Source organism: Archocentrus centrarchus, chromosome 4 (assembly GCF_007364275.1).
Source record: "Archocentrus centrarchus isolate MPI-CPG fArcCen1 chromosome 4, fArcCen1, whole genome shotgun sequence".
NCBI lineage: Eukaryota > Metazoa > Chordata > Actinopteri > Cichliformes > Cichlidae > Archocentrus > Archocentrus centrarchus.
The window spans coordinates 22,165,872-22,182,464 of NC_044349.1; the positions used below are offsets into that span (position 1 = coordinate 22,165,872).

Below are 16,593 nucleotides of genomic sequence, written 5' to 3' on the forward strand. Positions count from 1 at the left end.
ATGAAGAGAGAAACACACAACACATAGAGCACCCAATTAAACATTCACCGCAGCACTCCCCATCTCACTGCTAATATCTATTTTATTTTGGTCTGACAAAGGCAGCGTCTAATGAGCAGCGGAGTCAATGGGATTCTCCCAGGGCCCAGAGACACAAACAGAGAACATCAGCCGAGCTGTTCATTCTAATTCCTCTGGATTGTTCTCCTGACACCGGGCGCTGCACTCACTCTCATTAAAGGCACTGTCAGCTAGATGAAGTAGCAGCACGCCAGCTTCACTGTAAGGCAGACGAGAGGGCAAATTAACACCACGCGTTTACGCTATCATCAGCAGCCAACTAAGCAGCGACTAATCCAATTCCTTTCAAATTTTATGCAACTAGTTGCTGTTTTCATTTACAGACGAGATTACATGTTTATCAGTCATTATCTCCATCTCTGCCTGCCTGCTTATGTGCTAGTGTTCAAGTGCTCTGGCTAAATCTTGTTTCATAAGCTATTGATTTCTATTAATTGGGATGTTAAATACCTTAAAGAAATTTTTTAAATTTTACTTGCTCACTGAGATTTTGATTAGATTTATGCCACTCTCATGTCTGTAATACAAGGGTAAAGTAGCCACAAGCAGCCTTCTAACGTAGCTTAGCCAACAGATGGAAAACAGGTACTGGGATTCAGTACCTGTACCTTTTTTCTGTATTTCATTCATTTTTAAATAATAAATTACAAAAATGTTATCTTACAAAATAGTTCCATGCTTCACATTATTTATTTACGTTTTACACACCGCACCAGCTGCCTTTGTAACTGTCTGACAGTGTCTGTGATGTTGATGTCACTCTCACGGTGTTTACATATTACTGTCATTATTGGTTTTGGTTATGTACTAAGATTTGGGTTATAATGTCTCACATAATGTGTGTGTTCTCAATAGCATTGTTGGTTTAAAAAAAAAAAAAAAGTGCACACAGAGTAAAAATCGTCGACCTACACGGTGAAAAAAGCCTAAGTTCTCTGACAACTACCTAATTAATTACCTGAAGAAAATGTAGATGTCTCACTGCAAGTTTCATTATCGCCTATGAATTCAACATCTTATGGTCCATCTCTGCTCACCGCAGAGATGTGACGTCGCTACAATTCTGCACCATTTATATCAACCCTGAGATGGCGATTAAAAACGTTAAAACCAGACACGACGGTTTCGTGTCTTCAACTAGTCTGCGGCAGCAGTGGCACTCATTCAAGATTACAAAACTTGAGAGGAGGACAGTCTTCCCAAACTGTCTCTTCCCACTTTCCCATCCCATCTCTACATTATTGTTTTTCTTTTTTCTTTTTTTTTTTTTTTTTTTTACGGCCAATAAGGTTTTAAAAAGCGTGCGTCTGACCCAAATGACGCCAAAGCGTGGCTTGTACCAGCGGATATGACGTCACTTGTCGTACGGCGCTGTTCGCGCATAAATGGGTCTTTTGGTGAATTTGGCTTTCAGGTTCTCACATGTAGTAAACTTCTCGGCTTTTAGATATATTTAGTGTTTTGACCGGGTGTTTCCCCACATTAGATATGAGCTTCGTCTGTATCGAGTTTTGAAGAGCATAATCACGCCTGAGACCATTTTCAGCTGCCCCGCGTCACAGGCGTGACATCACGTGGCCTCTTTCTTCCTCTAACCTAGATGTTCTCTGCTGCTGAAGTTTGGCGTCTACTGATTCAGTGCGGATCAGTACTCTGTAGTACGGACACAATTTGATTGGTAGTCTAAAAAGTACTGAGCCCTATTTGCACATATCTTTTACTTAGTCAGGACCAGAAAATACTGCTGAAGTGAATGTTAACCATTTCTCCCCTTTTCCGTCTGTTGGCTAAGCTTGCTTATGTATTGGTCAGGACCGGTAATTGGTTCTTGTAAGGCTTTTTCTCCGTTTTCTTCTGTGGGCTAAGCTAAGTAGTATTCTGTCCTGAATCAGATGTATTCTAGCACGTTATATATGGATTATACTTGGCTTTTTAGGGGTAAACGCAGGAGATATAAGCAGTTAATTTGTGAGCTTTGGAGATGCTGGGAAGGAGTTTTTTTGTTGTTTCCCCCCACTTTTCAGACAGAACCAGGCTATCCGTTCTCGTTTCTGTGTTCTAATCTAACAAGCCTTGTAATTATTGTACAGACATGAGAGTACTATCAGTCTTTCTCATTCTTGGTAAGACAGCGAATATGAAAAATGTCGAGTTACTTCTTTAAATGTAATCCTTACTTTTGAATCCTCCTTGTATCATATTCCAAACTGGCAGGCAAACTGTATATCAGAGCTCTCTGCTTCTGTAGAACATGCATCACCAATGTTTAGACTAAAAAGGCACATTTCAAGATTTTTCTTTTATTACTCATTAATTTCTGTATTTTTTATTAATAGTGATTGCTTGTCTTATGTAATGATGTGTTTATGTATTGGGGTTGCCTATGAATATGTAGAGGAATGCACTCACACATGGAGACAGAATATCAAGAGGAACACATGTGGGACTTTTTTGGGATTTTTTTTTCTTTTTTTTTGTTTTTGTTTTTTTTTTGCTTTTTAAATCAGGGTACCTTTTATCCTTGGTGATGGTGACAGGCAGAGAGTGTACAACATATGGAAAAAACAGGTCCTTTGTCCCCTCTTTTTTGATCCGCCTTTTTTCAAAAGTGATATTAAGTGTATTTTAGTCTGTTTTCAGTCCTTACTGTGTAGTAATAAACTGTTTCTGTTGAGTCTGTGGACTGTACAACAGGCGTTGGCTGCAACATGAAAATATAGATTTAGCCATTGATTGATTGATTGGGGTTCCACTTTTATTGCATGTTTGTTGCATTAAAGCTCCACTGTTGGTAGAGCAAAATCAATCTGGTTTCATTCAGTAAATACTGTGAATGGTCTCACAGCTGCAGTTTTACACAAGAAAATCTTTACGTGACAGTATGCAACTTAGCTCATCTGTATAAAATGTCAGAAAGACTCGTCCATGCTTCTTGCTGCAGCACTAATGCAGAATAGGAGATTTACGAGGGACTTCTGAGATGGCTCGTGTACCAGCCAGGAGTCAGAGATAATCTGTACAGTTTAATGCCTTTGCCTGCCTCTTTCCCTTTCTGCCTGACAACCACAGGCAAATCTAAATATTCTCATACACAAGCTTGTAATCTACTCAAAATGATGCTGTATAATGGCTATGCATTTGGTGGTATAGCATAAATATTTGGGACATTGTATTTGATACTCTTCTTTAACAGTAGGTAACACATCTCCCCTGCTTGTGCTTCTGTTCCAGTAGTGTTTTTTTTTTTCCCATTTTACAAGTTCATGTATAGTTTCTCTTAAAAAGCCAAGGAATTTTTTTTTTTTTTTTTTAAACTGGGTCTTCCCTCCTGAAGTGTTTCCCACGTGCTGTAAAAGAAATGCTGTGTGTGAAAAATAAACCAACCTTGTGTTCATCCTTTCTGGTGTCTTCTGTGTCAATTATTTTATTATTAGGACAGTGGTTGGTCCACCATTTTTGGTCCAGAATCTATAAATTTTAACATCTTTAGAACTGAAAGCTGAAAAATGAGGCCAATGCAAAAATATTCCCCTCAAAAATACAACCCCTCTCTGGTCTCTCTCTCACCAGTATTACTTGTGGTGTGAGAGAGAGAGGTGAGAGCATGCATTGTGGAAGATGGATTTACACTACCTAGATACACGGGAATGACTGTACTGTGGAATAGAATGCCCAACCCTAATGTGAGCTGAATATTAACTTTCGCTTTAGCAGTTTTTTAGGCTCAAGACTACCCCAGCTGTCATAGGGTGAGAGGCAGGGTACGCAGGGCAGAGGTCACCAATCTGTCACAGGGTCAACACAAAAAACAAAACCATTCACACCTATAGGCAAATTTAGAATCACCAGTTAGCATGCATTTCTTTGGAATGTGGAAGGAAGTGAGAGAGCCCTTGCAGACACAATGAGAATGCATGTTATCTGCACCCTTTGCAGCTATAACAGCTTCAACTCGTCTGGGAAGGCTTTCCACAAGGTTTAGGAGTGTGTTTATGGGAAACAACCCCACACCATAATCCCCTCTCCACCAAACTTAAACTTGGCACAATGCAATCAGACAAGTACCGTTCTCCTGGCAACCACCAAGCCTAGATTTGTCCATTAGATTGCCAGATGGAGAAATGTGATTCTTTATTCAGAGAACACGTCTCCACTGCTCTAGAGTCCAGTGGTGGCCTGCTTTGCACCACTGTATCCAACACTTTGCATTGCTCTTGGTTATGGAGTAAGATAACTGTCAACAAGATGTTATCTTACTCCATACTTGTTGATGTACAGCTTGGATGCGGCTGCTTGGCCATGGAAACCCATCCCTTGGAGCTCTCTATGCATTGTTGTTGAGCTAATCTGAAGACCACGTGACATTTGGAGGTCTGTAGTAATTGACCCTGCAGAAAGTTGGTGACATCTGTGCACTATGCATCTCAGCATCCGCTGACCCTGCTTCTTTGATTTTATGTGGCCTACCACTTCATGGCTGAGTTGCTGTTGTTCCCAATCACTTCCACTTTATTATAATACCACTAACAGTTGAATGTGGAATATTTAGTAGCGAGGTAATTTCACAACTGGACTTGCTGCATATGTGCAGAGCAACCTATTCTTTCACAAATGTTTGTAGAAGCAGTCTGCATGCCTAGATGCTTGGTTTTATACACCTGTGGCCATGGAAGTGATTGGAACACCTGAATTCAATGATTTGGAGGGATATGTGAATACTTTTGGTAGTATAAAGCAAGCATCATCTAAACACTAGGTTCTATCTTGTGAACCAAAGCCTAACTTTTTTTTAAGCAGCATACATTTTCCACATGAATTCAATTTTAGCTCCAAATATTTACCATATTTACTCAATCATTTTACACTCCACTGATTAAAAAAAGGCACCTTTTCTGAAAAGTTTTGATGAAGAAAAGCTGTGCTGGGAAATATATTGCTTGTACTTCTTGATCACATTTTAAATTATGTTTAGTGAGCCAGAAAAACAAACAAAAAAAAAACCCCAGTGGTGCTCAGAAGAGGAAGAAGAGAAGACAGCAGGTTAATGCCCAGACTTTGGATTTGAGCAATGCTGTGAATGACTTTGCTGAGTACAAGGATAAAGCTCTGATGGGTGAAATTTGTGTTTTAATAAGGGATTGAAACACTGTTACTACTTATATGTAAATATGCACTCGTACTGTGATCTATCTTGAAGCTGGCCCACTGGAAACAACTGATGAATGAGGACTTCCACAAATGAGCGTACTTGTTTGGTACGGTGACCCATCATGAACTTCTCTCTAATTTTCCATGCTTGCAGACATTACAGCTGTCTTTATGTTACTGTGGTGAGGCTAAATCTTGTTTTGGGCTTGTGGTAGCCTGGTTGAAAAAGATAGTGTGAGTTTATAGCGTAAGCTTAGAGAAATGCGCCCAGACCCGACCTCTCACTGCGGTTGTTGTCCATGGTGCTGATGAAAAGCTGGAATGATGCTGCCAACATTACTGACTATTGCTATATGTTCTTATTTTTGCATTTATAGCGTCTGTGAGGGAGAGAATGTGAGATACTGCGTGTGCTCCAGTACAACACGTCGGTTAAGGGCCCAAAAACATATCTGCCCCGGAGCCTATCATGGAGTTGTTACGCCTGTGGATAGCATGTTATGATTTGACTGGTGTGAAGCCAAAAGGATGTCTGGCTTTTGAATAGCAATACTATTCGATTATTATTACTATTCAAGGTCTCTGGCTTCCTTTGGCAGTTGTATAATTATAGCCTCACCTCACTGGTTAATTAATCTTTTTTTTTTTTTTTTCCCCTGTCAAGGTAGCCATTGCTTTGTTCAGTATTTTACAGCCACGTCCTTAGTGAGAAGCTGGGAAGTGATAAGAACAGCAGAGAATTACCAAAACTGTTAAACACATTTTTTTTTTTTATTAAAATTTCAAAAAAGAAAGGGCCTCAATCAGCTGTGACCTGATATTATTAAAAAAACACAAAAAAAACCCCACATTTTTTTTGAGATTATCTTCATAGCTGTGATGGGTCCTGTGTATCTAGTCTTTTGAGAGCAGGACAGAACTAAAGGGTCCGCAAAATAAAAACACAAATAAAACAAAAAAATCATCCTTCATGCTGCAGCCTGTATAGCAGTCCCTCGCCCACAAGGGGATCCAGTGCCAGCTGAATAGAGCCAGGTCCGGACCAGACAGCAGAGGCAGCGAGGTCTGAGGATGTGCCAGCAGAGCACACCTCTCTATCCATGCACCTCCAGCCCAAATCTATTCTCTGTTAGTTTAACAGTCTCTCAGAGGTGCTACAACAAACACACTGCTGGCTTGCTGTTAGCATTGGCTAACTGTAGTATCTACCTATGGCACCATTAAAAACAGAAATTGAAGCGAAATCAGCAAACAAAATATTTTCTACTCTTTAGAAAAGGCAGAAGTTACATTATGTAATAAGCTGCTCTGTCTTTGAACATATTCATCCAATTCATACAACACTAGTAAAGAAGTTAAGATTGGACCAGCTCTTGTCAGTAATGCATTCAGGTTGTTGACTGGGAGGATGCTATTGGAGCATCATCATGCCAATGATGGCCAATAACAGATCAGTATGAAGTGCATTAAACTGATAGAGAAGGTCTCATCCTGAGGCAGACAAACTAGCACCGTCCTCCTCTTTGCCCCCAGGTATTCAGAATTTCAATACTGGAGATTTTATATATATTTTGATCTTTGCTTCAATTGAACAGCCTCCACTCAAATTATTATTATTTTTTTTAATACCTCAAAATCTGCATCAGCACCAAATATCTGGCATCAATTGACTCTTATGTGAAAGCGCTATAAAATCAACACGGGCTTCAAATTCAGCTGCTAATTATCTGAATGAATGCTACTATCCCACCTCTTTAGTCTAAAATGTATTATTAATATATACAATCACCACAGATGCAGCCATGCCAGCAGACTTTTAGTCCTGATGTTTGGATGCTGGAAGCCCGATTAACAAGAGAGAATTTATTCTCTCAGCATCGAGAGCTGGCTTTGTCCAATCTGAAGTCACTTTCAACACCTTTCTCTCCATTCATTCGCTGCACTTCAGACAAACGTTTTCAGCTCACACACCAAAGACGATGTTTTGCCCCATCGCAGTAAAAAGGCAAATTGGTGCTGCAATGTTTTGCATAACAGTCACAATACACAGGGAAAAAGAATCATTAAACACTGGTCACCCACTGACCCCATTTGATGCGTTTGGAGGTTCCTCGGACTCTAAATAAGTTGCACACATCAAATGCAGCAGACAGCAAATCTCATTTGCATACATTTCCATACACGTAGCCATTTAAAAAGATCCAAAATACTCTGGGCCGAAATTTAAAATACAAAACCAAACAAATGTCTTCCAAAGCTGAGTTTAATTGGCAGTACATATTCTCATTCATCTCATTCAAGTCCTAATCAGGACATGAATGTGGGGACTGTTCAGTCTGGCACTATCAGCTGAGCGATACAACTAAAGCCCAGAGCAGGTGAGAAATCCATTTTCTCTTGTTTACGTTGTCTTATGCTTTAGTTTGCTGTCACACTGTACAAAAGCCAAATCAATACTGTGATCGCAGGTATTGAAGGGTTAAAACCTGCATTTCAATCTTGCACTAACTGAAATTAAATGGAGCTAAATGCATTATTATCCACAAGCGTGCCAACAATCCTCCACTCCAGACAGAAGATAAATGCTTTACTTGTGTTGTTTTTTTTTTTTATTTTCCTCAGGTTCTCTTCTCACGCAGTTAAAGCTTTGTCTTGGCAGAACAGTCACCACGACACCCATAATCACTGAAGAACTCCCTCTTGGGCATTATTGCAATAATAACCCATCCCACAGCCTATTGTACTGCAGATCACCTTTGTCTCGTCACACTACAAGCTCGCTCTGCACAAAAAAAACCCCCACAACTGTGAGGCGGCATTATTTACCGAGAGCGCCAGTCACAAAGGAGCTGTGAATCAGAGCTCGCTCACGCTGTGGGTTTGGATCCCAAGACACTTTCTCACGTCTGAGAATGCAGACTGGAGAAACACTGCGTTCCCTTAGAACGCAGTGTGTATTCCATCATTCAGATCCTTCATTTTTTTCATCTAAATATTTCTAAGATGCTTTCTGGCGCCACGCTGAGAGCACGCTTTTCTGGCTGTTATGGTTTAAACAAATATTCAACAAATGCTTCTTTTTCCATCTTAAATGCCCGAGCCAGACGTGCTGAGAGACTGACTTGGGTTCGCAGTTAAAAAACATTTTCTGACAGCCAACAACACACACACACACAGACACACACGTCAAATCAAAAGTTTTCTCACTTACGCATTTACAGTTGCACAGATCCCTAAGGAACTATAATAAAACGCACACACACACACACACACACACACACACACACACACACACACACACACACACACACACACACACATTACAGTTTGTCTCAAAGAAAATTCACAGTCACAGATATCATATTTGTTTGCCTTTAGAGAAGTTTATTTACATGTCCATATATAGCAAGGGTCAAGGTTCATGATGCAGCTGTGACAATAACTGTGTGTCTGTCTGTGTGTATGTGCCCTAACAAATACAGTTAAAAAAAAAAACTCACACATAATGTTGAGTGTTTTTGTGTTGTTGATGCCGAGGCCATGTCCTGAAACTGGAGAGCACTAGTTTGAACTGACTTTATTTTTCTGTCTGTTTGATTTTGGTTTCTATAAAACATCTTCAGAACACGTTTGTCTTTGTTCTTTTGGAAAGAAACAGCAGGAGGAAAAAAGTAAAACAACAAAGACAATCTGAGTCTCAGGACACTTTACAGGACCGGGCCTTGTTCTGTCATGTATGCACTAGAGATGATACAATCATGTTGCTGCTGAAACTTAACCAGGAGGAAAAAAAAAAAAAAATAGCTGGAACCTCACACCACATCGTCTCGCCATCTGCCATGCATCTGCTGCCCCGAGGAGCAGCTCCGTGCTGTGGACTGAGCTGGACTGGACCAGGCCGAACGAGGCCAAGCTGACTCGGGCTTGGACTTTGTACAGAGCACAGAATATGGACCATATTGTTCCATTAAGGGTTTTTCAAGCGCTCCTTGAACACTCTCCACATCTCAGTCCCACACCTTTGTCTTTTTTCCTCCACTCAACGCCGTCCAACTGTTTGAGTAAAATTCAAAGGCTAAAAAAATATTTTTTTTTCCCTAATTTCTTGTTCACTACAGAGGTTTCGTTTTGTTTAAAAAAAGGACAAAAAAAAAAAGGAAACAAAAACAAAAGGTTCTTTGGAGGAATCCCACAGTTGCGCAGCTATAGACTAACCAGCATTCTCAGAGCATTAAATCAAAGTTTTTTCTTTTTCCAGAGATGTGACTTTGCGCCTCTTTGCTTCTCTTTCTTTTTTTTTTTTCACAAACATAACCAAAACAACAAAAGTACAAGTTGAGTGTCTCTTGCTTTCCATGCCACCAACGCTCTGTACAGTCAATGCTGCAGGAGGGAGCCTTGGCTTCGCCCCCTGATTATTAGTTTTCGTTTTTGAGCCACTCAGAGTTCAGTAGATTACTTCGTAGACTGTGGCTTTCTTGTCCCCGGAGCCAGTGACGATGAACTGGTCGTCAGGGGAAATATCACAGCTGAGAACCGACGAAGACTCCTTAGACTGAGCACAAACACAAAGAGGAGGTCATCAGCAACTAACAGTAAACAATCCAGAAAATCACATCAGCTCTTATTTAAGTTACTTTTGCATCCCAAAATAACCCTCTAATGTTTGAAGAAGACGAGCTTTTACAGCTCAATTGTTTCCAGAGCAGAGATCAAAATTTCTCATCAGATTACGTTGCGTGTTGTGCATTAAACGCTGGTGTTTTACCTGGAATATGCTGGATCCATAAGGTGTCCTCCATGCATTCAGGAGGTTATCTTTGCCTGTGCTCACGAACCATTTACCTACAGGATAAAACACACACAGCCATCAGCAGATAAAACCTCAGGGGAGGAGAGATATGGAGAAGCCTGAGAGGCCGCAAAGCAAAAGAAGTGAAGGGGCGAAAAGGGAAGGACTGTTTCTGTGTTCTAATGAGAGAAGCAAAAGATTTGTTCTGCTTCCCTGTGATTAAATACCCTCGGGTAGTGTGATGTAACCAAACCATCAATCTTATCAGTGTGTACGTGCCGTGTGTATGCGAGATGTTTGTGCATACCGCAGTAGGCAAACTTGAGAGAGAGAACGCAGCTTTCGTGAAGGTGCAGCTGATACTTGTCAGGTTTTGAGACATGCAGAACTTCCACATTACTGCTCTCCATTCCCACAGCCAGCCATTCGCCTGTCGGACAGTAGCCCAGAGAGAAGATCTGGAGACAAAAAGGGAGGAAACGTGACGATGAGATGAGAGATGCAAAATGTTAATGATCAGCAGCAGCCTCTTTTAGTGGGGGACTTAGAAATCAGGTTTATGTATTAGACTTGTGTGCATACCTGTGAGGTGAAGTCATGCTGCTGAAGCTGGCGGCCCTCTCGGAGGTCCCAGCAGCGGACTGTGTTGTCCAGCCCTCCCGTCCACAGCTTGGTGCCGTCGTTGGAGATATCGATGCAGCTCGCTCCGTCTGTGTGGCCCTGGAACTGCCTGCAAGATCAGACGCAGGAGCTTCTGAGAAACAGACTTTAATGGACCGTACAGTTGGTCAACGCAGCATCTACAACCAGAGAGATGTTTATTAAAGTACACACCACTTTTCCCCCGCTGACATTACTTCATTTAAATACACCTGACAAGATTTAATATTTAATCTTTACAATTTTTGTTGACGTGAGGAATTTTTTTCTGCATTACACAGAATTCCTCACCTCAAAATAGTCCCAGGACGCGAGAGAATTTAAGGCTGCAGAGATTTTATTGTTTATTTAGCCAAAATGTACGTCCTCCCAAAAACACACAGATATAGTGGTTCTTAATATGCTTCTCGCCACCTTTAACTCCCTCTATGTGCTTCTATGAGTGGAGGCAACTGTGGACACAGCTAATGAATAATACAGCAGAATATACCAATAAAACATTTGACTCATGAAAAATACTGCGTATTAATAAAAAATGAACAATTCTATATTTCTACAATGATCAGAAAGGATAAAAAGAGGAACCTACAGTAGAAGTAAACAGCAAAGACTATATTATGTATTAAGGGATGCACTAAATTTAGAGTTGAACGCAGCATCTGAAGATATTATTTGAAAATAAAAAAATATACTGTCAAAAACAGACTGCTGCTGCTCAGCAGTGACATGTGAGAGCACATGTGAACGTGCAAAAGCACTGGGAGGACCCATTTAATGGAGACTGTAAGTCTTCATTCTGAATAGGAGATAAATGCACAGCCTGTGCTCAGAACCAAAAAAACATCTTTGCTTTGGTGCCCTGAGTGAAGTTTTTCCTGGCACTATGTCTATTTCATGACTGACAGCACAGATTGTAAAATTACACCAATTCCTTATATTTTTCTCCCTCTCTTCTCAACATCCATACCTTTGCCTTTTTTTTCATCAGTCTCTCCTCTCACAACCTGAAAATAATCTGGCTATTTCCCATTCCCATCTGCTCTCCTCATCTGACTGCAGGAAACCGGTGAAGATGATGAATCAGCCACTTCCTTCTCCTCTTACCTGACCAGCGTCTGGTTGTGGAGGTCCCAAACGACGATGTTGCCGTCGCTGCAGCAGGAAAAGCAGACCTTGTTGTCAGGCGAGATAGCCAGAGCGTAGCAGGCGGGAGCAGACGACGTCAGCTCCGCTTTGATGCGAGGAGTCGGGGTGGCCAAATCCCAGATTGACAGCGTGCTGGCCTCTCCTCCGACAATCAAGGTTCGCCCATCGGAGAGCAGCTTGCAGGATCGGATGTAGTTATCCCTGTTCTGATTAAACGTCATAAAATGATAAACATATTACCATAAAATTATACAGGCATATGTATTCTAGTTAGTGCAACTGACGACAATGTGCTAAAAAACAAAGCATGCGCCAACAGAAAAGTATAAAGAGGCTGGAGGAGTTATCTTGCAAAGGTGATTTATCATTCAAAGTGTTACTTTATGTGTGAAAAACAAGCACATCAACTTCAGTGGTAAAGCAACATTACTAAACATGAGATGGACAACAGATTTTAAATCTGATCTGCAAAACATCCATCTATCTGTCCTCCTTTGTTTCTCACCAGACAGTCCAGCTGGGCCATGGGGCTCTTGCTTCCTGGTTGGCTGATGTCCCACACTTTGACGCAGCCCTTGCCTCCGGTGTACACGTGACGCGTCGAGGTGCTGATGGTGACGGCACACACCACCTCTCCGTGGTTCAGGGTGTGGATCTGACGGGCGTGACGAGGAATTCCCGGTCCGAGCAGGGCATCGGGGGGAAAGGGCACCGGCTGCATCTGACCGTCGGCGCTCACGTGGAACGAGTAGGCGCTGAGGAGACAGAAGGAAGAAGACAGAAATAGATGAATAACAGATTAAACACACAAATCACACAAGTGATCACAAGTTATTTGGACGAGCTGCGAACGTCTTCTACATTCCACATGGATGTAATTTAAAGAACCACATAAGTAGCTTGTTCATAGAGTTGATACCCTTTAGCTCTTATACTTTTGTCATGGAGTAATGTCACTATGTCTAAATTAAAACATTACACAACATTTATGTGTAGGCGCTTTTCCTCATCCTGCCTCATTGACTTTAACTTTCTCTTCCTCCATTTGCCAGAAATACTTTTTAAGAGGCTAACACAGAGTGACTGAAATTTAACATTTACTAATGATGTCTGGATAACTGAAGAATGCGGTATTCAACAAACTGAGTCTATTGATGCTGCTCTGCAAATAACACCAGTGTCACATCACCTACTCCGGCCATTTATCTGCAGAAGTAAGAAATATTACACACGAAAAAGTGAAGCCAGGCATACAGCTAACAGTTTTAAATACATTTTTCAAATGCTTGAAGGATGAACTCACTGAAAAGTTCTTGATGCATGAACACACCCTGTCTAGATTTTTTTAAAAGATGCCTCGCTGTTGTACATTTTGGCCTAACAAAGGTATTCTCCCCCACTTCAAAATCTCTTACTGTTCATCTTTTCTTGTCTTAATGTGTTGTAACTGAATTCTGAGGGCAAATTGAGCTTCTGAGTGTTGTTAATAGTGAACAGGAGAAGATTTGAGTGATAACGGCAGAGGAAGAGGAAACTCACGGTTTCCCGGAGGCAGCTGACTGCAGGCTGGCAGGCAGCCCAGGGACCCTCATGTGTGGGTGTGGAGACTCATAGCCCACCTGGAAGAGTCAGAGATAAGTCAACATAGGAAAAAATACTGAAAACTATGAAATAAAATACATGGTTCATGGAGCAGAGAGAAAAGATGAAAGTTAATTTGTTAAAACTGGTCATATAAAGGCAGTATGAATCAAAACTATCAGAATAAAACAAGACCACATAAAAGCTCATGGCTTTTTAACAACAAATGACAATGCAGCTGCTCCCCATCCAAAAGGCTCTTCTTTTCCATATATATATCCCTCTTCTTGCTCTCTGACTGGTTTATATGCTGAGGTATGACATATGACAGTGACACTGCAAAGACAAATTATGTGCAGAGCGTCAAGCTCACCACAGGGGATCGTCCATAGCCTGCAGCAGCTGCTGCCGCTGCTGCTGCAGCTCCGTTCATCTGGGGGGAGACCAAGTGAAGACCAGCGCCATAGCCCGCAGCCCCAGGCAGGTCCCCATTCACCCCTGGAGGGGGTAGGCCAAAAGCCCCTGGTGGGTACGCTCCCTGAACCGCCAAGGGGTTTCTCAGACCCAGAGCTGGAGGTTAAAGAAAGGGTCAAAAAGACAAGATAGATCATTTGTTTTGGATTGTTCAGGTGAAAAAATTACTTACTGGGGCAAACAAGCTCTGAGTCAAGACACCACGTTTACATAGGTTATAATAAGATACATATTTTATTAAGGTGACTCCCTCTGCAGAGTCTTGTAACGCAAGAGACAGCTGTGACTGACAGGCTGTGAACAAGCTGCAACAAAAGGCTGGATGATATCAGCACTGGACCACTACTGACCCCTGCTGGCCAGCTTGCCATCCTGCAGTGAGACAGCATGTCCACGTGTGCTGAAATTAACATCCTGTATATCCCTCCATCTGCACATGTAGGTGCATCTAGGATGGTGCATGCACGCATGCATACATAATAGTGTAGATGTGTGTGAGAGAGAAAGCGGAGCAGAGGCTAACAGGTGATGTGAGAAAAGAGAAAAGAGATACAGTGGAATAGATGGAGGCTCATTACGAAGCAGCTCACAGTCACAGTCCATCACCTCTCCTAATCTTTCCATTTAAAAAGTGAGGCGCACAGAATATTTTTGCCCACAGCTGCTTATTAAGTCCAGATGGTGGTTGGTGGTGGGGAGCTGGCTGACACTCATACCAACTACTGCAGCCCAATGTTGCTAGAAACAAAGCTAATGTAACACAGCTAAAACTCAGCTCTGCAGATACAGATTCAAATGTTTAATGGCTCCTGTGAGCAGCATCTATGCACTCTCCAAGAGGATTAGGAAATAGTACAGCAAGAACTACTCGTCCGTAGTGTCCTCAGCTGTCTGCCTCATACTTTATCTGCAGGCTCTCTGAAGTCCAGTGAAGTGTTTTAGCAATAAAGCAAAAGACTATACGCCCTTTAGGGGAATTAAGGAAAGCTAAGGACGTCCTCACCGAGGGGGTCGACGCCAGGCTTGCCTGGGACAGGTCTGAACTGTGGGGGCCCACTTGGTCCTGGGGTGTTGGACTCCTGAGACATAGGGGTCCCTGGTTTCATACCTGGAGTGCTGGACTTCTCTCTCTGGGAGAGAGTGGATTTAAAAACAAAGAGAGATATATTTAAAAATCTGAAAGGGAAGAGGAAGCGACAGGGAAGAAAAAGAATGCCAAAGAAAACACACACAAAATGACAATAAGTAAGACCAAGCATAGATGGGACCATTGTGGGATGTCACACTGTGTTTGGGATGTTGAGCATCTTACATAACAACTACTCATGAAAAGAAAAGGTAAATAAAATGTGTCCAAGACTAAATTAATATATTAGTGATTAATATGATGAAAAGTTATCTGCCCTTTGGTGTCTGCATTTGAGCTAACATTGTGTCTGTCTACCTGTGGGGGCTCTTTGCCACGAGATGGGGAGGTGGCACTGCTGGATGAGGCCAGGGAGGTGGGACTGGCCTGCGGGGGGCCCTCTTTTCGGGACGGGGGAATCTTGTCCAAACCATTTTCCCGGGATGAGTAGGACTGCACACTGCGGGGTGACGATGGATCCTGAGTATAAAAACACACACAAGTTAGAAATAATATCTTTCCCATGTTCAAACACAGGTTCGCATATTCTCAGTTTTAAAACTATAACCAGGAGCTCAAACAGTGAAACCAATTTCTCTTGCTGTAATCCTTCAGCTGAAATCATCCAGTTCATACACGGAGAAATGTTTGCCTGATATGCTTCCCAGTGTCAATGACGCCCACATCCTTTGCACACTGAAGTTGGTAAGGTGACTTCTTTTGTACTAAATTGCTGATTCAGGTTACAGTCATTCTCCTTAAGTGGAAGGAGGATGGATTCACTCCTGGGAAACAAAGAATTTTTTTGCTAAAGACTATATATATAAATAAGATATATATAAGAACTCAGTGTCTATATGTGGCCATGTGCCCCGTATTTTGAGTGACCATCTCACAATTCAACTGCTGCTATTAGCTATGTTATGTATATGCTATGTTTCCCAAAAAACCCAAAACAAACAAACAGGAATATGAAGATATAGAAAACAAGATGTCTGGAATTCCAACAAAGAAGAAGAGCTGGCATTGGCAGCAGGAGTCTAGTTTGTAGGATGTGTCCTCCAGCTGTTATTACAGTAACAAGGAAGGTGTAGCCTGGAATTTAAAGGAGGAATTGCAGCAGTGCATCACAGCCTACTGTATGTTTCAGTGGGTATTATTGTGCTGTGTGCTTACGTCAAACTTCATACTGTACTCTATCATACATTAGAGTCATGGTGCGCAGTGTGCATATGACCTAACATGACAAACTTTGGAATACGTTTCAAACAAAAAGGGAAGCAGATTTTTGCCGGTGTTATTTTCACTGGAAACAATGAAAATAACAGGTTATAATTTATTTGAAACGATTCAACATGAAATTTTTCATCAAAACTGTCATCAACTGAATATAGGCTCACTCATCTTGCTTGGATGCTTATTCTTTTATTTGCATCATTTTTTAAGAAAAAGTATAAATCTATAAATGACATTTTTTTCCTTATTTGTTCATCTTTGCTGGAAATGAATTTCATTTTCTTCCACTTTTTCAATCACACACACACACACACACACACACACACACACACACACACACACACACACA

General features: G+C 41.5%; 1 protein-coding gene across 5 annotated transcripts in view; it reads right to left on the reverse strand.

The window, feature by feature from the left end:
* Window positions 1-8,592: 8,592 nt before the first annotated feature.
* tle2a (TLE family member 2, transcriptional corepressor a) overlaps window positions 8,593-16,593 on the reverse strand; it is a 38,013-nt gene continuing 30,012 nt past the window's right edge. For all 5 annotated transcript variants that reach the window (XM_030726803.1, XM_030726802.1, XM_030726801.1 and 2 more), the window contains exons 11-20: window positions 15,327-15,488; window positions 14,886-15,012; window positions 13,782-13,978; window positions 13,367-13,446; window positions 12,333-12,582; window positions 11,786-12,033; window positions 10,604-10,751; window positions 10,329-10,479; window positions 9,998-10,074; window positions 8,593-9,784 (exon numbers count right to left, since the gene is read on the reverse strand). In XM_030726803.1, the coding sequence (XP_030582663.1) occupies window positions 9,677-9,784; window positions 9,998-10,074; window positions 10,329-10,479; window positions 10,604-10,751; window positions 11,786-12,033; window positions 12,333-12,582; window positions 13,367-13,446; window positions 13,782-13,978; window positions 14,886-15,012; window positions 15,327-15,488 (1,548 nt within the window). In that variant the 3' untranslated portion in view covers window positions 8,593-9,676. The remainder of the gene's footprint in view (window positions 9,785-9,997; window positions 10,075-10,328; window positions 10,480-10,603; window positions 10,752-11,785; window positions 12,034-12,332; window positions 12,583-13,366; window positions 13,447-13,781; window positions 13,979-14,885; window positions 15,013-15,326; window positions 15,489-16,593) is intronic.